At 39.0% G+C, this 21,896-nt stretch overlaps 1 protein-coding gene across 1 annotated transcript in view; it reads left to right on the top strand.

Annotated features, from left to right (window-relative positions):
- TOX (thymocyte selection associated high mobility group box) overlaps window positions 1–21,896 on the top strand; it is a 325,875-nt gene that overhangs the window by 279,168 nt on the left and 24,811 nt on the right. The window contains exons 5-6 of the mRNA XM_036264043.1: window positions 3,482–3,712; window positions 18,623–18,703. Coding sequence (XP_036119936.1) covers window positions 3,482–3,712; window positions 18,623–18,703 — 312 coding nt within the window. The remainder of the gene's footprint in view (window positions 1–3,481; window positions 3,713–18,622; window positions 18,704–21,896) is intronic.

Below are 21,896 nucleotides of genomic sequence, written 5' to 3'. Positions count from 1 at the left end.
TTGCATGCATAGAATTGTTTAGAGTTTCCTGCAGGGTTGCTATACATCATCTCTAAGTGATAATTTGTGGTTTTCATATACTTGATACTTAGAGCTTCTTACTGGCAATAACAGGTTCATCTGCTTCCTCAGATCATCCCTAGGAAACAGAGCCATGTTGTCAAAAACAAGAGAGTCATTATCCTTTCTATTAAAGCTAGGCATCCATCTGGTAAACCTAAAACTTGCACCATACTGTCCAAATACCAATTTAAAGAGGAAATAAGCATGGAGATCCACAGTCCAAACACAATTTTGGACAGTGGAAGGAGAAAACTATATAATTTGGGGAAATCTTTTAATATGAACATCTGCATTGAATCATAGGAAATTTACCTCTAGGATTGACTTTTGATTAGTTTCCAAAATAATTGCTATAATCTGCCATCATGGAGATTTCGATGTGTCTGATCATTAATTTTTTTAATTAAAATTTAAAATGAGTCCAGGTAATATTCCATTTGGATAAACATTCATTTCTCTATACTTTGTTTCCTATTTCTAAATAGTCCCATCCCTTCATGAAATATGACCTCCAATATCATGATCGGCCCATTTTTAATTTTCTTCCTTGTGAACTTCCTTGACTTCTTTTTATTTTTCTTCGTAATATTTTATTGTTATGAATATGGGAATGGTCATGTTAACAAAATTTGGATATTATAAAAAATATAAAGAAGAAAACCATGAAGGCTCGGCCTTAGAACCTGAGAAATTACTATTAACATGGAAATACTTTTTAAAAATCTGTCCATGTTTTCTGTCTTCCTGCATATTGTTGTAAAGTACTCAAGTACATTAGTGAGGCTTGAGTTCCTGTAACAGAAACCATGTGTGTTTTGATTAATTTAGTCTTTGAATTATATTACTATTTTGTTACTGTTTTAATTGCAATTATGACAAATATTAAGCATTTACTGAGTGTCAGGAAACATGTAAGTGCTAGTGAGTAAACCAGGTGTGGGCCTGCCTTCTCAGTGTTTATACTGTGGAATGGGAGAAGATCTAACTGAATTACTGTATAATTACAAGTTTGATATGTGCTATAAAGGGAAATGGAACCCTTGGAAGAGAAGATGCTCATAGTGAGAAATCGAGTCAGGGGAAGTTTAAAAGGTCCATTGGATTTAACAGCGTGGCCTTTGGTGACCTTATTGAAAGCTTAGTGATGGGAAGGCACATTGAAGGGAGTTGCAGGGGCTGCATACAGACAGCACCAACAACCACATGGAGGAGTTGGTTGTGAAGAGAAGAACAATATGCGTGTGTATAGCCTGGGGCAAAGGGAAAGTTAGCTTGTTTGATTTGTCTCTTAAGTAAATGCTAGTTGGAAAAGTTAAGTCAAGGGTGTGACTGAGATGAGTATCTCCTACTGCCAGACATTCTGATTTAATCACTGTAAAGTTAGCCTGGGCATCAGAGTATTATTTTAGTTTTCCAGATGACTCTAATGGTCAGTCATATTTGAGATCACTGTTATAGATATATTTGCCTACATGTTTTATTTAGAGCTTTTACACCGGTTTGCCCACTATCAACTCAGTCTCAAACATGCTAGTCTTCTGACAGATTTACATGGGCCCAACCACTTTACAGGCTCACCTCTCAGCTCCATCCTGGGGAAGTTATCTTCTAGTATTCATCTACCTTAGCTTGTCAGCTCAGTTCTGAGCATCCTGTCTCCCTAGGGATGTTGATCTGCTTCAGGAGACAACTTAAAAATGATCATCTTTTGAATAACTCACTAAAGACAAAGACAAAGACTTCACTAGGTTTTTTCTCTGTCTCTTTTTGATTCTTGGACATATCTTTTAAACTGTGACCATATAGCATGACAAATTAGTATTAAGGACATTTTTTTCCATTCATTCAGTTAATTTTTTGAAGTTTCTGCATGTCATAATTAACATTTGAATGTCATTTTAAAGTTCCAAAAATCACATATACCATCTCACAAAATGGCATTGCAATTGGTTTCTAGAAGAAATAGAGGCCCAGACAATTTATGTAATTTGCTCAAGGTTGCACAGCTAAAAATAGTAAAGAAGGGCATGAGTGTAGATCATTTGACGTTGTATCCACTGGCCTCTTAGGATGTCATGATTCTTTTTCAATGGTGACAATTATTTCACACAAATCACCCTGCCTAGCAATTTATCTGAGTAAACTATATATTACATTATGTTTGCAGAAAATAAAAACCAACAGGAATAATAATAGGAGGCGAAGGTGCAGAATCTCCCATGATAATGGCATCTTCATCAGCAGATAGTGTTCATGGACCTTTATGCTGGTGGGCAAGGCCTGTGGAAAGAGAATTCCTACAGAAACAGCATCACTTGATAATCATGTAGGTTCATATAATTTTAGAGCTAGAAAGAAATCCTAGCTAAAATTCCTCATCTATAGAAATAAATAAAGTGGCATCTCATATAATTAATTAAAATCAAAGTTGATACTCAAATACCTGTGTCTTCAATACATTGTGTGTTTTTTCACTTGCATCAGAAGAACAATTAAAATTATCCAAATATTCATACTCGAGGACACTGGGAAAAAATACAGTCTATTTTTAAACTGAGTATAAAGCTGTTCTAGAAATGTTACATTCTAGATTTTAGAATCTAGCTTCCGAAGTTTTGCTGGCCAATATGATAGCCACTAGACACATGTAACTATTTCTTTTTATATTCTTAAATATGGTTTAATATTTGTAACTATTTAAATTTAAAGCAATTCAAGTTAAATAAAATTTTAAATTTTGTCTTACTCATGTTAGCTGCCATTTCACACGCTCATTTGTTACATGTGTTTAGTGGCTGCCACGCTGAATTGTGCAGATTGTAGAGTTTTCCTTCACTGCAGAAAGTTCTGTTGGACATCATTGACCTATGGTCCAGGTTATGCCATTCTCTAAACCATAAGCATCGATTCTATAGACCTAAGTGCTACATCAAATGCCATTCAATTTTATTTATTGGGCATGTTGTCCACCATGGCTTACAAGTCATAATTAGAAAGAAAAGGATAAACTCGGAAGAAAGCAAGTTAGATTATTCATACAGTAGGGTTACTACAAAAGAAATCTGTACCTGTCATAGTTACAATGCTGCTTATCATTAAGCTTTCTGAGTGAAAAAAGAAAAAAAAATCAAGAGAGTTAAGGCACAATATCTAATAGTATAATCGTATCATAAAAAGAATGATATTATTAGTTTGAAGCCATGAAAATTAGGCAGCAGAAGGTTGAACATGAAAACCATGGAAAATATGAGGTTTTATTTGAAACAACAACAAGGTGAAGTGTCCTCCTGGAATGTCTGTGTCTGTGTGATGTGGACGGATGAGTATGTGTGTGTAAGTCTCAAAGCAGAACAACAATATGACTTATCTCCAAATCTTCTTAGTTCCTTTATAATTCTAATTTTTATCATTATTTCAGATCAATGGTGGAGAGAAGCGACCTGCCTCTGACATGGGGAAAAAACCAAAAACCCCCAAAAAGAAGAAGAAGAAGGACCCTAACGAGCCCCAGAAGCCTGTGTCTGCATATGCGTTGTTCTTTCGTGATACTCAGGCCGCCATCAAGGGCCAGAATCCAAATGCAACCTTCGGTGAAGTCTCTAAAATTGTGGCTTCGATGTGGGATGGTTTAGGAGAAGAGCAAAAACAGGTAAGAGGCAAAACTGAGTGGGAGTCAGCATGATTTGGGAACGTGCATGCACTCCAAAGAAAGGACTTCTGAGGACGTGGTGCGAATTCCTCCGCTGCTAGAACTAAGGCGGAGAACATGCCCCGTCAGAACCAGACTTCAGGAGCCTTTTTCTCTCACGGAATTTTATACTCCTTTATTGCTCTTCTACAAATAGCATGTTAGTCTTTTGTTTCAAAGTTTATATAGTGTAGTTACTTTTGGAAAGACTTTTACATATCCCAGCCAGGATTACCTCATTCCTTAATATTGCCAATGTGATCATAAAGACTAAAAAAAATACTAAAAGTATTCTGAAAACTGTCCACACCTCACTTCAGCACTTACTATTTACCCTTTTGTCATCAAAACCCTCTTTGCTCTTTGCTAAATGAACCTCAAATGTAAGGGTTTCTACCCCTAGCCATTCCCCGAAGACTACCAGGGAATGTTATTCAATCCCACATACACCATATATCTGTGCTGTGTTAAATGGGACCAGGAGCCTGCTTATTTCCTTCTCTGTGGATTGCCATGATGTGACAGAGGTCCGTGCTTAGAGAGGACCACATGAGACACTTTGCATCTCAGCTCAGCGGGTCTTAAGGAGTGTGGGAACCATGGAGCCCACCTCAAGCAACATTGATCTCATTTTTCTAAACCAGAGACTAGATTGTCATTGTCACCATCTCAAATTTCATTGTCACAAAGAAAAAATTACATAAGTATTATCATTCAAGTATAGTTGTTGAAATAATTATGTGGATGCCGCTTTTACTTTTACAGAATACTGAATTGCGTTGATGATGTATTAGTTCCACGTTTAATGCTATTTTTTAAATTATCTTTATTGTTTAGAGTATTACAGATGTCTGCCTTTTTCCCCCATTGATCCCCTCCAGCCTGCTCTCACCCCCAATCCAGGCCTTCACTGCACTATTGCCTGTGTCCATGGGTTATTCACACTTGTATATGAATTCTTTGGTTAATCTCTTCCTGCCCTTCCCCTCCTTCCCTCTGAGATTCTCAGTCTGTTCCCTGCTTCCATGTCTCTGGATCTATTTTGTTCCTCAGTTTATTTTGTTCATTAGATTCCACATATAAGTGAGATCATGTGATACTTGTCTTTCTCTCACTGGCCTATTTCACTTAGCATAATACTCTCCAGGTCCCTCCATACTGTTTCTTTCTTTCTTTCTTTTTTTTTTTTTTTTTTTTGTACGCGCCCCTAGCTGGAACCAAACCAGGGACTCTCTGGTCCGCAGGTCAATGCTCCAACCGCTGAGCCAAACCAGCCAGGGCCCTCCATACTGTTTCAAAGGGTAATAGATCCTTCTTTATTTTTACAGTTGCATAGTATTCCATTGTGTACATTTTTTTTCTTTTATTGATTAATTTTTGTTACAAATGATTCTCCTTTTTTCCCCCACTGATTCCCCCTTCCCCCTTCCCTCCCTGCCCCTTCCCCAGGTTGTTGTCTATGTCCACTGTTCATGCATACATGCATATAAGTTCTGTGGTTCATCCCTCTCTCACCTCCCCACTCCTTAGGGGATTGTCCTCAAACTGTTATGTTCATTATATTCCACAAATCAGTGAGATCATATGAAATTTGTCTTTCTCTGTTTGGCTTGTTTCACTTAGGATGATACTTTCCAGGTCCCTCCATGTAGTTTCAAAGGATAAGAGATCTTTCTTTCTTACCGCTGCGTAGTACTCCATTGTGTATATGTACCACAGCTTTTTAATCCATTCATCTACTGATGGGCACTTGGGCTGATTCCAGATCTTAGCGATTGTAAATAGTGCTGCTACAAAGATGGGGGTACATATATTCTTTCTGATTGGTGTTTTATGGAAAGTTAACTCCATTGTGTACATTTACCACAGCTTTTTATCCACTCATCTGTTGGTGGGCACTTGGGCTGTTTCCAGATCTTAGCTGTTGTAAATAGTGCTGTTATGAACATAGGGGTGCAGATATTTTTTTTGATTGGTGTTTCAGGCTTCTTGGGATATATTCTTAGAAGTGGGATCACTGGGTCAAATGGCAGTCCCACTTTTAATTTTTTGAAGAAAATCTATACTGTTTTCCATAGTGTCTGCACCAGTCTGCATTCCACCAGCAGTGTACTAGAGTCCCCTTGTCTCCACCCTTGCCAGCACTTATTGTTGGTTGATTTGTTGATGGCAGCCATTCTGGTGGTACCTCATTGTCATATTTGATTCTTGATAGAGAGACATTTACCTTTCTTCATCAGGTCCGGGGAAGTATGTAAAAAACAGAAAATCTCAAACCTATATACATCCAGAAGTACCTATGTATTATGAATATATATCAACATTTGTGATATATATAGTATTTTATATTTTTAAGAACACTATCGCATGATTTATCTCATTTGTTCTGCTCAATATTTGTAGATACTTTAATCCAAATTTTGCAGATTATGAAATAGGGCCAGATAGTTAAATTCATTCACTTATTCATTCAGAAATATTTGTTGAGCATTTATATGTGCCCCAGGCACTATTCTAGATATGGGGGATATAGCAGAGAATAAGACAAGGTCATTATTTTGTTGAATGATTTGTGTAAGATTAAATAGCTGGTACATAGAATTACTGTGACCAGAACTTATCACTCAACTTACAGTTCTTTTCTAACAAACTTGTTGAAATCAGTTACAGTTGTAATGGTAAAACCAGTTGCTAAGTAAACATAGAACCCACCTCCCCAGTTTTCTCCAACCCCCCTTTGCTGTAAGCCAGAGTTGTCTTTTATAGTCAGAAATCTCTATACATTTTCTTGTGCCCTTTTCAAGATCGTCAGCCCCAGGGAATGGCTTCATAGGCCTAGCATGTGGAGCACTGTGTTGCCAGGATGAAAAGCATATCCCTGAAGCTTCTCTGCATGCTTAAGTAAAATGCCCATTGCACTATAAGAGAGCAGTTGACATTGTGTTTTGTGATTCTATCGAAAACCTAGCATAGTTGTCTCCGGATTTTAGAACTGGCTTCTATCCTAACTCAGATGGATTTGCTCTCACAATCCCAAAGCTGATGTGTGGCTCCCAACCGATGTTGGCCATTCATGGTAAAATTGTGCAGCGACTTCCTTGCTCCACCCAGAAGAACATTGCTAAATGAGAAACAGTACATGTTGACCAGGAATCCCAACCACCCCTGTTCTCTGGATTTTGTGATCATAATGCCTCTCTGCTCCACCCAGGACATACTTCCCTCTCTGCTTTGATAACCCCTGTGTGTATTCTTGGACAGGCACCAGGCTTCTGTTCTATCAACTCTTTTGTTTTGTGAGAAAAATTTCCCAGATGAGACATCCAGAAAGCGATTGCCCTCCCTAAGGGTTATGTGCAGCAACTCCTGTTCATCAGAGGACATACATGCTTCCCCCTCTGCGACTCAGCCTCTCTTGCCCTACCCCTGACTCAGCAACTGAGCTGGGGCTACAATGTGGAGCACTGTGTTGCCAGGATGAAAAGCATACCCCTGAAGCTTCTCTTCTGTGCTTCTATCGAAAGGCTCTATTCCAAGGCCCATCTGCACTTCCTTAGGTTCGACTTTTTCAAAGTTGTGTTACAAGAAACAGTTGCCGGGACTACTAGCAATCTGCCTCTTTCTCATATATCTTTCTGACCCACCCCAGGTACCTTTTCCTAATATTTCTCACCTTCACCAGAGGAACTCATGTGGTTTGGTTTTGTTTTGTTTTGTTTTGTTTTTTTCTTTTTTCTTTTTTTTTAATCTTTATTGTTGACTGTATACAGATGTTCCTCATTTTCCCCCATTGATCCCCTCCTCCCCACTCCCTCCCCCTCCTGCCTTTTCCCACACTATTGTCTATGTCCATTGGTTATGCATGTAAGTTCTTTGGTTTATTTCTGCCCATTCTCCAACCCCCTTCCCTTTGAGGTTTGTCAGTCTAGCAACGAATTTGTACTTCTTAATCCCTTCACCTTTTTCACCCATTCCCCCAACCCCCCTTCCATCTGGCAACCAACAAAATGTTCTCTGTATCTATGAGAATGTTTCTGTTTTGCCTGTTCATTTTGTTTGTAGATTCCATTGTCGATAGATATGTAGTCATTGCCATTTGTTTGTTCATATATTTTATCTTTTTCTTCAAAAAGACCCTTCATCATTTCATATAATAATGCTTTGTTGGTGATGAACTCCTTTAACTTTTTCTTGTCTGGGAAACTCTTTATATGGCCATCGATTCTAAATGACAGCTTTGCAGGATAGAGTAATCTTGGTTGTAGGTTCTTGCTTTTCATCACTCTGAATATTTCTTGCCACTTCCTTCTGGCCTGCAAAGTTTCTTTTGAAAAATCAACTGACAGCCTTATGGGAACTCCTTTGTAGGTAACTAACTGCTTTTCTCTTGCTGCTTTTAAGATTCTCTCTTTGTCTTGAACCTTTTGCATTTTGATGATGATGTGTCTTGGTGTGGACTTCTTGGGGTTCATCTTGTTTGGGACTCTCTGTGCTTCCTGGACTTATATGTCTGTTTCCTTCACCAAGTGAGGAAAGTTTTCTGCCATTATTGTTTCAAACAGGTTTTCAATTTCTTGTTCTCGCTCTTTTCCTTCTGGCACCCCCAAGATGCAAATGTTGGCACTCTTGAAATTGTCCCAGAGGCTCCTTACACTATTCTCATTTTTTTTTTTATTCTTTTTTCTTTTTGCTGTTCTGATTGGGCATTTTTTGCTCCCTTATATTCCAAATCAATGGTTTGCTTCTTGGATTTACAAAATCTACTATTGAATCTGTGTAAATTATTCTTTATTTCAGTTAATGCCTCCTTCATTTCTGACTGTGCATCCATCATTTCTGACTGGTCCTTTTTTATGCTCTTGAGGCCCTCACTAAGTTCACTGAGGTTCTTACTAAGTTCATTGAGCATCCTTATAAGCAGTATTTTGAACTTAGCATTTGTTAGGTTGCTTATCTCCATTTCTCTTCATTTTTTTCTTGGGGTTTTGTTCTGTTCTTTCATTCGGGATCTGTTTCTTTGTCTCCTCATTTTGGCTGCCTCCCTGTGTTTGTTTCTGTGTATTACTTAACAAGAGGTAGGGGACTATCTGAGACCAGATACTATTTGTTTGAGAGAATTTAGGAAAACCTGAAGCAGGATCCAAGACAGGCCAATCCTATGGTTAAGCAAGTGGCAACAGCTTGTGTGGGCCTGAAAGTTGGGTGGGGCGGGGCCTCAGGGAGTCACCCGGGTTGGGCTACCAGTGTGAGCCAGGTTGCTGGAGTCCCAGATATGGCGACTGTCTGCCGCCCCCGGGAAGGGCTCACCAAAGGAACAAAGGCCTCTGACAGCACATTTGTCCCAGAGAAAGCCCCCTCTCCAGCCCTCACTCCAGTGCCAAACAGCTCAGTTCTTCCAAGTGTGTCTCTGGTGCCCCTCGAGCTGCCTCCCCTGCAAGCTTAGAGGGAGAGAGTCCGATAAGTTCATTCGTGGGCCCTTTAAGGAGCTGCCTGGGGCTCCAGCTGCTGCAGCCTCCCTGAGCCTCAGTTCCCGCTGGTTTTTCCAGCCGGAAGTTATGGGGATTCTCTTCCTGGCACTGGAACCCTGAGTGGGGCATCTGGTGCGGGACGGGGACCCCTCAGGGAGGACCTTCCCAGCCCAGGTGTCCTCCTGATTTTTATCTGCCCCACGTGGGTGTGGGACCCGCCCCTCCTACCAGTCTGGATGTGGCTGCTGCTTTAATTCCGTAGTTGTAGGACTTCCATTCAGCTCGATTTCAGGCAGTTTTGAATGATGGTTGTTCTGTAGTTTAGTTGTAACTTTGATGTGGTTGTGGGAGGACGCGATACCACGTTTACCTACCCACCATCTTGACCAGAAGTCCCTCGTGGTTTTAAGACCAGAGCTGTTAAAAGGTGGAGGTCTATAAAGGCCTTCTCTAACCCATGATTGGTTCTTCACATTAGCAGTATGAAAAGTCAGTACTTGTACCCGTGTTTGTGGTGGAAAAGAATAATGTTCTTTTTTTATTGTTAAATTACAGTTGACATTTAAAATTGTATTAGTTTCAGGTATACAGCATAGTGGTTAGACATTTAAGGAATTATGTTCTTATGATGAAAGTTAGGTAGTTCCTCAAGGCAGCAAATAAAAATATGTCGGGTTTAACCACTAATTATATTTCAATAGAGCCTTTTATTTATATTATAGCAAGAGGGGAACATTAAGATAACATTTCACTTTCTTTTTATCTAGCCATATAAGGCAGCAATTTTCAACCTTTTTCATCTCATGGCACACATAAACTAATTACTAAAATTCTGCGGCACAGTCTGACCAAAAAATAGTTATAATATTTTGATTCATTCATAGTGGGTGGCTATTGTCGTGTTGGTAATTGTCATTTTTTTATTTGAGCATCTAAGGGAAAGGGGTCAGCGCCCTGACGGAATATCAGGTATTGCATGTTTTCAGTATCCGTGCAGCGCACCAGGGGGCTTCTTGCGGCACACCGGTTGAAAGTCTCTAATATAAAGTATTTGCAGACCCAAAGAATATGGGAGTCACTGTTCTTGACTGTCATGCTTAAAAGGGAAATTACTCCCATTCCCCTGTTCTGCCTTTCAAAATCATGGGGGTGGGGGGGAGACTTTCTAATAGAGATGTGATCACAGTTGTGATATAAATGTGAAGCTTTTTAATTGTATATGTGTGATGACAAAAGGTTTTCCTCTTTCTCTTCCAAACTTTATTTTACATTGAATAAGCAACTTCGGGTTCCCTTTTAGTGGAAATAGTTGAGGGCTTCTGGAGAATCTGTTTTATTTTTTTTTTTATTTTTTTTTTTTTTTATCCTCACCCGAGGACATTTTTCCATTTTTTGTTCAGGTAGAGTAGGAGGGGGAGAGAGGAACAGAGAGAGAGAGAAACATCGACGTGAAGGGACACATCGAGTGGCTGCCACCCGCACGACTGACCAGAGCCGGGGACAAACTGCAACCGAGGTACATGCCCTTAGCGGGAACCGAACCCGGGTCTCTCGGGACCGCAGGCCGACGCTCTAACCGCTGAGCCAAACCGGCCAGGGCTGGAGAATCTGTTTTATAAGTAAAGGATCAAATTAAATAATAGTTGACCCTATATAATTCATTGAGTATTATAAAGGAATTTCATAATCAAAATCCAGTGGTTGAAAAGTTTGTTTTATGACACACGTGGAATGCAGGCGCATCCCGGGGATAAGCAGAGAGAGGGTGGGTAAGTGCAAGCAGACGCTGTGCTGCCAAAGGGGGCGCATCGCGGCCACCGCTCGGCGCCACCTGCAGCTCGCCTGTGAGTTCGCAAGAACTGCCCACTCAAAGGACATGCCCCCTGGAACGTGCATTTGAGCATCAAGAGAATTTCAGTAAAATATTCAAAAGCGTTATTATGGTGTATTACCACCTGTTCTTTTCCTTTATGTGGACTCATTGTGCCAACATCAGGTACTATCTCTGTTTCAATTTAAATTAATTGTATTTTACTCTCATGTAAGATTCAAACGGGGGGAGCACGCACGCTGCTCTGTATTTTTAAAGGAATTTGCTAGAGCAGATGAGAGGCAGACCATTAAACTTCGAAATTTAGGACGAGTGTGCATGTCACGGACCAGCACGGGGTGATGCGGTGGGCATTGTGTGGCAGCCAGTCCAGCAGACGGCTAGGTTTCCACGAGCCGCAGTTGTTCACAAACCCTGTTGTCATAATAGCCCACAATTAGGAATGGCTACAGAGATAAACACAACTGGGGAAAATGGACAAAATTATTGATGACATATTAGGGGCTCGGAAAATTACAATATTTAAGGAAAACCAGCTCTTAGTGAGATGACAATTGAATGTTTTCTTAGCGGCCCGAGGGAACGTGACTCGGAGCTGCCATGTGTTTATCTCACATGTGTCCTCACCGTGGAGCAAGCCCGGCAGAGGACACATCTCTCTTTTCAGACTCTATGTGAGTGAGAAACTATACGGACTTTGGTTCCTGTGAAGAATCTCTCAAAGAAGAAAAATCAAAAGAAAGCTGAAAGAAGCAATAAAGGTCCTCCAGGAACACAAAACCTCCCTTATGACTCCTTGCTACCCAAGCCACAGAACAAAGTTCACACAGCAGAGCTCCCTCCACTTTAACACCTTGGAAGATGGGGCTGACTGTGGAAGGGGAGCAGAATCATGTTTTAAAAATGCTAATGAATCGTAAGACCACGGAGAGCCCACTTCAGAAGCACACTAAGTTGTTTAAAAGGCGCCAGATGGAGGAAGGGATATAAAAAGGAAGTATTGCTGTGATATTGGTCTTTGCTACTTATCTTTCAGTGACTGGAACTACAGAGAGAAAAATAATAATAATGCAGCAATATCACGCCCTTTATAGTAGTACTCCTTGGATTTTCGGCAGTCCTGAGCATCTTTTTTATGAGGTTCCAGCTAAATTTCCTGTTTATCTTCATCATTTCTGGTTCTCTGATTCTGGTCATTAAAGCCCGAGATCTGGGTCCACAGTGACAATAGAACAAATCAAGCCCTTCTAAATGAAAGAGTCTGTCCAGCTTCGAAGCAGAAGGGATTGGTCCAAAGAGCTGTAAAGGGTTCTTGGGTCCTTTTTAGCCAGAAAGTCAGCTCTTAAGTGGAAAAGGAAAGTCACCTTAAATCAGAACCAGATGTAAATGACTAAATGAACCTTAAGTTCCTAATTGGAGACACAGTCGGGCTGTAATACGTTTAGCAAATTACAAACAAAATGTTCTTGTTTACATTACATTAAATGGCTTTAAAGCTCCAGCCAAAGAACTAAATAAACATGCTGTTAGGCTAAAAATGGAGTGGAAGGCCTGTTCAGAGTTTGATGTAGTCAGGAGAAGCCACAGCCCACGGGGCCCAGGCAGGGAGTGTATTTTTGTAAATGCCAGTGATGTCGTGGATGGGAGAGGAGAGATTTACCTTGAGATCCAGCGAGCGCCTAATGAGCAGAGAGAGCTTGCAGGGAACTGTTTGAATACTGTAACATATGCCTTCTTTCAGGATGCATAATTCATATCCAAGGATATTCGCCAGAGCGGTTCAGCTCAATAGCAACACCTCATTATTTTATCCCCCAGTATTTATTCCTATGTTTGACGCCTCATGAAATTACTGTTAATGTGTTTATATAAGGAGAGATCTGACACAAGTGGGAAGAATGTAATTTCCTACTCATTCTTTCCCGCTGCTGTGTCCTCTTCCCCTGGTACAAGTGGCAAGTGTAAATAGTTAATTTGCTTCAATTATGAGCCTGTCCTGCTAAATTAGAAGCAGCAGGGATATGAAGAGCCAGAATTACACTTATGAGGCAGCTGACAAATCCTCCGAGCCCACAGAATCAAATCATTTACTCCTCATTGGTGCTCTAACACCCACTCCAGAGTGCTGCTGGGGTTTTCTTTCCCCCCTCATCTTAGGATAAAATTTGGATTTTATGTCAACAATACTTAAGGTTAACTAAAGTCCTGTTGCACTATGTAATATCTACACATGTTTATCTTGGCCATTTCCTTATAAGCGGCATGCATTTTCCCGATTTTTTTAGAACTAGGAATAAAGGGTATGTGAAACAGTTGTTCACAGTATAACCTGGAGAATGTAAGAAAAATTTATATTCATAAAAATTTGATACTGAGCGATTAAAATTACAGAAAATGGTGACCATAATTTACTTCTAAGATGCAGGTATGTATATGCACATATAATGGTTGGTACATAAATGGGATTATTGCATGCAGCATAAACAACAACATGTGTACACATATAGAAATATCCTATTCTCATATACAAGGAGCAACCATTTCACTTCAAAGTTTCCATGACATTGGCAGGGAGAAAATTTGAACAAAAGACTCATTTAAGTCAATGGTGCTTTATGTATTATTGGTAGAAATGTTTGGAGTGGGTGGGCTGTATATCTCTATATCAGATCCCCTATTTCCTTTGATATGGAAGATGCAATTTAGTAGTATTTACAAACACTCGTGCTTATAATGACTCACAGAAGAAAAAAAGCTGAGACTAGGCACTATCTCCTCAATCATGAATATTTGCTGAGCACCTACTGTGTACCAAGCACTGCCCTGTGTCCTGGGGCTTCCGCTGCAGAAAAGAGATCAGGCCCCTGCGTTGTGTCTGAAAGAGGCATCAACGGAGCTTTCTCACCAGTAGGAGGAGCCATTGAGTAAAGGAAGGGGGAACTTTGTACCAGATCAATTTGATTCACACCATGGGTCTGCCATACTTGCTGTAAGGTATTGGGTGAAATGACTACCCATTCTAGTCTGTTTTCTTATTTGTAAAATGAGGTTAATAATACCATTTAAACATTCTTGTTGAAAGACTTAAAGACAATATATATAAAGTGCTTAACACAAAAAAATGCACACAGTCAAGGCATATTTTTAATGCCTTTTTTCAATCTATAGCTTCAGTGCATCACAACACTGCAGGCACATGTTAGACATTCAATATATAGTTAAATGTAATTGAATGACATCAATTTAATAAATGAAGGGATATATTTTGAAAAGGAGCTTGCTTCTGATACCTACCCAACAGGTCACACCATTATTATGTAGGCCTTTTTGATGGATTCTGATGTTCCCGAAAAGAATCCATAGCAGAATTTTTCTCACATTGTATAATATTTTCAGTCTTCTGAATACTACTTTTAAAAGGTCTTGGAGCTCTGGAATGCTTAAGAAAATGCTGAGCAAGATCAACAAGATGGAAATTTAACTACATTTGAGGACCGAGTTTCATATAAAATATAGATGTACTTTCTCTAACTGTCCTAAATAATAACAGCATTGAAAGAACTGCAAACATTAATTTCTAAAGGATATGGCAGGGAATTGTGGTTAAATTATTATTTCTAATACATAACTATATTTCTAAGTATTTTCTATAAATATGAACTTGTAATAGAGTAAGAAAACTACATTTGAAGTCAACATCCAAAAAAATGCCCTTTAATTTTTTATAGTGTTTGAATAGAATACAAAATTGGAAGAATTGTATATTTTTTCTTATTATTACTGTAAAGGCTTAGTTGAAATAAACTATGACTAGAGATTAACTAAGGGCCAGAGCAGAAAAGAAGGAAGGAAGAAGGAATTAAATTGTATTTATAAGAGTTTGCTTTTTTTGTATGAGTTAGATGGATTGTTTAGAAAAAGAGCAGAAAGTAAAAGAGTAAAATGACAGATTGTATTAGAATTTTTTTTTCTATTTGAGTTTATTATATTCACTGATATTGAACTGCTGATTTCAATTAGGGATAATTAGCCTATAAAAACATGTGTACTGCTGGTATTTAGAGCATTTCAAAATTGATTCAGTGAATCACTAGATTACATGAACAGGATATGGATTCTGTAGAATTGCTATTTGATGTCTATCTACGTATGTTTTAGTTTAGCCATTATATATGTTTTAGTTTAACCACTGAGATGCAGTCCTTAGATAGGATATGGTAGCTTTCTTAGAATAACAAACCACAGCTTATAACTAAGTTAGGACAGAATGAATTCAAAAGTGTTTGGATGAGCTGGGGAAAATGATAAATGATGTATTATGATTTTTAAATCCCCATCTGGCCAACTTTGCACTTTATTTCAAACAGCTGTAGACCATTTGGAAGCCATTTTGTAGCTCAGCTGAGTACTAATATTTACTGTATGAATCACATATCTTTAAAATATTTGTCTTTCCCTGAGAGAGAGAGAGAGACCATTTCTTTCCCAACTTAACTTTGACATGACTCAGAACCATCCTCCTAGGTTAGAAGGTCTGATCACTGCAGTGGGCTGTTCATTGCCAAAGGTAGTCAGCACCATTGCTGGTTTCTGTAAGTAGACTTTGTCCATCCATGAACAGAGGCTTTGAAGCATTTGGGGGGAACTTTTGTGATTTTTAAATATCTGTTCTACAGTAAGAATTTCCCCAGTTCACCTACATGTTGAATATGTACATATTTTTTATCATTCTCTCATACATTTGAGATCTTTCTTCAGACATTGCCAACAAGTATGGAACTGAAGAAGCATCCTTGTGAAATTGTAGAAGGGAGCATCAGAACGGCATACAGGTGTAGAGTGGAACCAGTATGTAGCTCTCGGAGATGGAGGTTCTGAACTACTGTTGAGGAAACTTGTCTCAGATTTTAGTTCCGATCTGGGCTACTCCCCTTTAAACACAATGATGTAAATATACTTCCTGAAATTACTACCCTTTGAATCCTCCCTGTGAACATCTGCAGCTTTGGAAAGAGCGGATCTATCAATCCATGTAATGCGACTTGATGGGTTTACTCTTTTCTAAAGAGGTATTTAGGCACTTGTGCAATGATCCCACATAGCCAATCATCAATAGCCAATAGGGAGCCATTTGTAGAAAACAGGGCACTCTGAATGCTAGTCAGGCATCCCGTAACAACATCGATCCCCAAGTGAAACCAGGGGGTACATATTCAGCCTGAAAAACATTGTTAGTCGCCTTTCTCCTGTGGTTGTTAATCAACAAGTTTCAGGGAAGTTAACACTTTGTGTGATGTTGACTACTGGGAGCCCAACAGGGATAAAACCTTAGTCAAACTATTGCTGTTTCAGTAGAAACCAAATGATAGGTGCTACAATCAAGCCATCTGGCAACACCATCTTATCTGCCACTACTAAGGAAATGATGCTTTGGGCAAGCTACTGACTTATGTGTTATATTTGCCTTTGGAAGTCAAGCAAGCCCCAATTAGCCACCTGGGGGTCAGTTGGAGTAGCTTATTAATAAAAGCACCATATAAGTGCTTCGAGCATACAAATGCATACTACCATCAAAGATATTTAGTATTTACTAAATTTTTGTTGTTTTAAAGTCCTGAATAGGATTTCTATCTGTGTGGGTAAGAAGTTCTCTAGAAATATTTTAAGGTATTAAAAGTAAATATAAATCTTGTCAGTTTAAGTTCATTAATTATAAATGATGTCTTGGAGAAGATAGTTGAGGAAAAGACTAGAAACAGCGATCTTTCTCTCAAGATAAAAACAAATCAATAAAAAGCAGGGGAGCTTTGTGTTCTGATTGTGACTGAACCAAGGCCTGTCATATACGTGGGTCATATTATTCAAAGGCATTTGCTGGACCCTAGCATTATTTGTTTTCACATTCAAATTTCCAAAAAAGAATCTGAATTTGACTTCCAAATTATCTCAGCAAATTTAGAATACTCTTGTACTTAAACCAAAGGATTTATTGTTTTTTATTTTGTTTAAAAAAATACTTTTAAATGTCTTGAGTTTCATATTTAGTAATGATTATATGGCAATATTGTACGAATTCTTAATTACCTTATTATAACTGCCTTTCATTACATCAAAATGCCAAGAATAAAAGTCTAGGCTGAAGACTTCCCTAAAAGAAGAGAACATTAGCACTTTCATTTTATAGGTCCTTTATAATTCTGCTGACAAGGTCAGTCATTTGTTTACTTTAAGTAAACTGTTCTGCTTTAATTAAAATATTCATGAGTAAATAATATTTCTCCCATCTTGAATTTCAGTTGGGACTGGGTTCAGCATACCCCCTTTGGCATTAAAAACTGTAAATTGACCTCTGCTGACAACTTTGGTGGATATTTGGTCTTTAGACGTAATTTATATTTTACTACTCTAATTCAAAGCCACTTCATAGTACTTAATCTGTGTATGTTTTTGAGCTGGGCAATACAAAATACTAGCCACTCCTCCTTCCCTGCTGTAAAATTCAAGACATGGGACATTTAAAATAGTTGTTGATAAAAATACACTTCTATTTGCACAGTAAATGATGAAAAATATTTTGGCCTTTAAAAGGCTGATTTCAAAAGATTGTAAAAAAAAAAAATGACTCTAAAAGGCTTGAAAGAATTAACTTAATGGTAGCAGACAACCATGTGTGTTCACTTGGCTAATCTTTCATTTTCAACTCTAATGACTCCTTTCCGTTTAACTTAGTGATGTGACCTTTAGCATAGCAGCAAGTCGCTTTTCAGTACTTTTGCTCAATGTAAGATGATTTTACTTTTAGTTTCACGATGTTTCCCTCTGAAAAAGGGAAAGTTCTGTAAACTGAAATTCATTTCTGAACATTTTTACCTTTTCACAATGAGGAGTCCACAGATTCGTGCCATCCGATGTTTTCTTCGGGAAGGACATACCCGAAGCAGGCTGCGAGGCAAGGATGCATGCCGTCCCAGCCACTCAGGGTCCATTCACCCCCAAATGTGTCTTCAACTGTCATCGCCAATTCCTGAGTCTTTGAAAAGGAACTTCAAGGCTCAAACTTTTAAAATAGTGATGAACCTGCCAACTCCTAAACCTTTAATTTACTCATTGGACATCATTGGTCATTGCTGAACTCAGTCCTTGTTTTTATATTTATCATGGAATATATATACCGGGATTTGAATGCACTGTAGAGTTATCTGCTCATATATAACTGTGAATGGCTTCTTGACTCATGTGTGGTTTCCCTGGGAACCTTCATTAATTGTATCTTTCTAAGCCAACTACCTCCACTCTCAAAGTAAACCAGATAAATTGTTTCATATGTTTTACATAAAATGGAAAATTGTATTATTGTCAATCTTCTTCTTATCTAGCCTATTGCCATACTTCTTAAAAAACTGTTTCAGTAAGAGAACATAATCTTTGAGGAGATAGATATATATTATTATATAATATAATTGTGTGCTTCTCTGTGCACGTGTGTATGTGCAATTACCATTCTGCATTGTACTTCTCTGGAAACAAAAGCAGATGCACTTTCTCATTTAAGACTCTTTGTTGTTGTTACAGGTCTATAAAAAGAAAACCGAGGCTGCAAAGAAAGAGTACCTGAAGCAACTAGCAGCATACAGAGCCAGCCTTGTATCCAAGGTAACGTGCTATTGTGTGGTATTGTGTTGGATTGTGGCCATCGTATTGCAGACTGTGATGGTCATTTAAAAGCATAAAAGATCACTTTAACATTTCTGCAGTCTTCTTTGTTGGAAAAAAAAAAAAAGGAAATCCTAAACAAAGCTATATACCTGTATGTTATGGAAATATTTGTTCATATCTAAAAGATTGGAGCAGCAGCCTCTGGGCCTTTGGTGAAATATTGTCCACCTGTGGATTATTGGTTTTGTGGATTAGTCACAGTGCGTTCTTAATCCTGAGCCAATTCTATTTCTCTGCATCCCACTCTTCAATTGCCTCTTCCTTCGTACCCCGTTCTGTTGACCTTTGCTGAGGAGATGCCAACTGTCAAAGTCGAACCCATTACAGTATCATTAGGATGTAAGCCGGCCTCCCTAACCCACCCCCAAAAAATGCATTATTTTATTTGAAAGTGAAAACACCACTTAAAAATATTTTATGCTTTAAAATATTTTAAACACTAGTGCTTTCTGTTTTAAATACTCAAGAGCTGACTGTTTGGTCTCAGGTTATTAAAGATGTATTTCCATTTATTTCTCAGAGAGGTAACCTCAGCCACACAGGGCTGAATCTATAGGTGCTTGATACTAGGTCATCTCAAGTCCGGGTCTGGCTGCTACTTGGCTCAGTGTGTCTTGGGGCTCTGGATTTCATTTTATTCACCCATGAACAATACTTTCTCTGTTATCCACAAATATCTATTGCCCTTCTACTAACGCCAAAGTAAATATATAAATCAGTTTTTATAGGAGGGAAATATATGCTGAATATACTGATGCAGAACAGAAAAGAGAGCATAAATACACGTGGATAAAAAATTGCAGGAGTCCAGTAATACAACTTCATATTCCACTTCTAAGCATGATATTGTGGGAAAACTTAGTATCTATTACTTAACCTTAAGATTTCTAGCTCTCCTATACTTTCTCGCCATGGATCTCGCACTTTCTAATTTACTAACTCCTTTTGAAGCTATTTATATTTTTGCTGATAACATTTCACATTTCTGTTTATTTATAGAATTCACAGAATGTGTTTAAAACTACAGCAAAAAAATGAGGTATCTATCCAGCCATTGGGTTAATTAATCACATTGATATTATTCAAACTAATATGTCCAAAATGTAAGGGGGACTTTAAAAAAAATGAAATGAGATTTCGTCCAAGATACATTTTTTTGAGCATTTTAAATAGAATGTTAGTCGAAATATTTTACATCCAAGAAAATCAATACATGAAGTCTCAGTCCCAACACCGAGTGCTTGGCTCAGGCTGCGCCAGCTGCCAAGGTCTAGACCACTGACCCAGCCTTTGCTTTCCGAAAGAGTGTCTTCAGATTTGCTCTCAGCTGCAACTTTTCTTACTGTTCATTCTCAGAGTGGCAACACTCAGTATACAGCAATTTGTATAAATGCTGTGACTTGCCATTTCTGCATTTAAAAAAACCAAGCACTTTTTTTACAGCTTACTCTGATGTTTTTCTTCTCTTTGGCAGTAGGAATTCTGCTGGAACTGTTGAATGTCTATTTATGTACAACTACGTATTGTGTGTATACAAATTGAAGCAAAGTTACAAACACCCTCTCCAGGTTAGAAAATAATGGCCCTCTGACACTGTATGTGAGTAGATATTTGCAGTACAACCTTGCAGGAACGTACGGAAAATGTACCAGTCTACTCTCCCGTCGCAGGTAGAAACGTAAAAATCCACTCCTTCTCCAGTTGATGTTTTTTTCTGGTGTGATTATTCTGACATGTACCATACTTTGTTTGTTTGTTTGTTTGTTTGTTTGTTTATTTTTCCCCATCTTCCCTGTCCCTTCCCTTTGGTAACCATCAAAGCTGTGAGACTGTTTCTAGTTCGTTTTGTTTATTCATTTGTTGTTGTTTTTTAGATACCACATATAAGTGAAATTTTAAAAAAAACAAAAAAAAAACATTTTTTCCATTTTAAATTTTAACAAGGACAATAATAACCATTTACATTTATGCATATATTTTTTATGCTGTAATTTTTTAGTATGTTTTAAAGTATTCCCCTATTCTGAAAGATCTAAAGGTACAATCATAAAATGCTACATGATACGGACAATTGCAATTTCCGGTAAGCACAGCACACCAGCCAAGCTCCGTCATATTCTCGTTCACTCAATCATGCCGTCATTCAGCAGGTTCGCCTGGGCGTGGGGTCTGTGCCAAGCGCTGTGCTGGGCTCAGGACAGAGTGGAGAACAGGCAGATGCATCCCCTGCACTTCAGGAGTTTTCTCTTTTGTCTGGGAGACCGATAGTGAAAACACAAACGAATAAATGGCCAAGACCGTTCAGAATCTAAACAGTCTGAAGGAAGTAAAGCAAGGGATTTGATGGGATGAACTGCAGAGGCCTCCTTGAAGAGGTGGCATGGGAGTTGAGAGCCAGGGGGAGACGGGAACTGCAGGCCCAGAGGGAGCTCAGCGGGAGCCTGCAGCAGGTACAAAGGCTCTGGAGACAAAAGTGTGTCCTGGAATTGAGAGGCCGGTGTGGCTGGAGCTGGGTGACAGAGGAAGCGTGGTTTGAAGTGAAGCTGGGAAGGTGGGCAAGGGCCAAACCACAGAGGCCTTGCAGGACGTTGGAAGGAACCAGGCTTAGTCAGTACAAAGGGAAGCCATGACCTGGGTTTCAGTAGGGATGGCATGAGCAGACTTATATTTTTAAAAGATCACTTTATGTGAATGAGTTTCCTTGTGCTGGTGGTGCTGCTCATGGTTCTGGACAGTGTGCCTGACCTGCTGTCTTAAACTCCCCTGCCCCACAAGTCATGGTGAAGCCTTGACTCTCTCTCGTCTAAGGTCACTTGGGCCAATGAAATACTCTGTTAGCCAGAGAGCATCACGTCCTCTTCCTAAGTTCGCCTTACTCCCTCAGAGCTAGGTACTTTGGTATCTACTTTCTATGCAATGCATTCATTTCACCAGATAAGACTTGGCTTTCCTGGGCCCATAGCTCCTCCCTCACTAATCTGCAGCCACGTCAAGTCCGCTACCTCTGCGGCTTCCAGCCCAGCTACCCTGTGTCGCCGAGGGCTGCATGACACCTGTTCCCTGTCAAGCACAGGGCTAGCTGCTGAGAGCACAAAGATGAATATAGCACATCAAAGGAAAATGTTTTGTG

The sequence above is a fragment of the Molossus molossus genome, unplaced genomic scaffold (genome assembly GCF_014108415.1).
Source record: "Molossus molossus isolate mMolMol1 unplaced genomic scaffold, mMolMol1.p scaffold_m16_p_16, whole genome shotgun sequence".
NCBI classification, from domain to species: Eukaryota; Metazoa; Chordata; class Mammalia; order Chiroptera; family Molossidae; genus Molossus; species Molossus molossus.
This window is presented reverse-complemented; position numbering and strand designations above follow the sequence as displayed.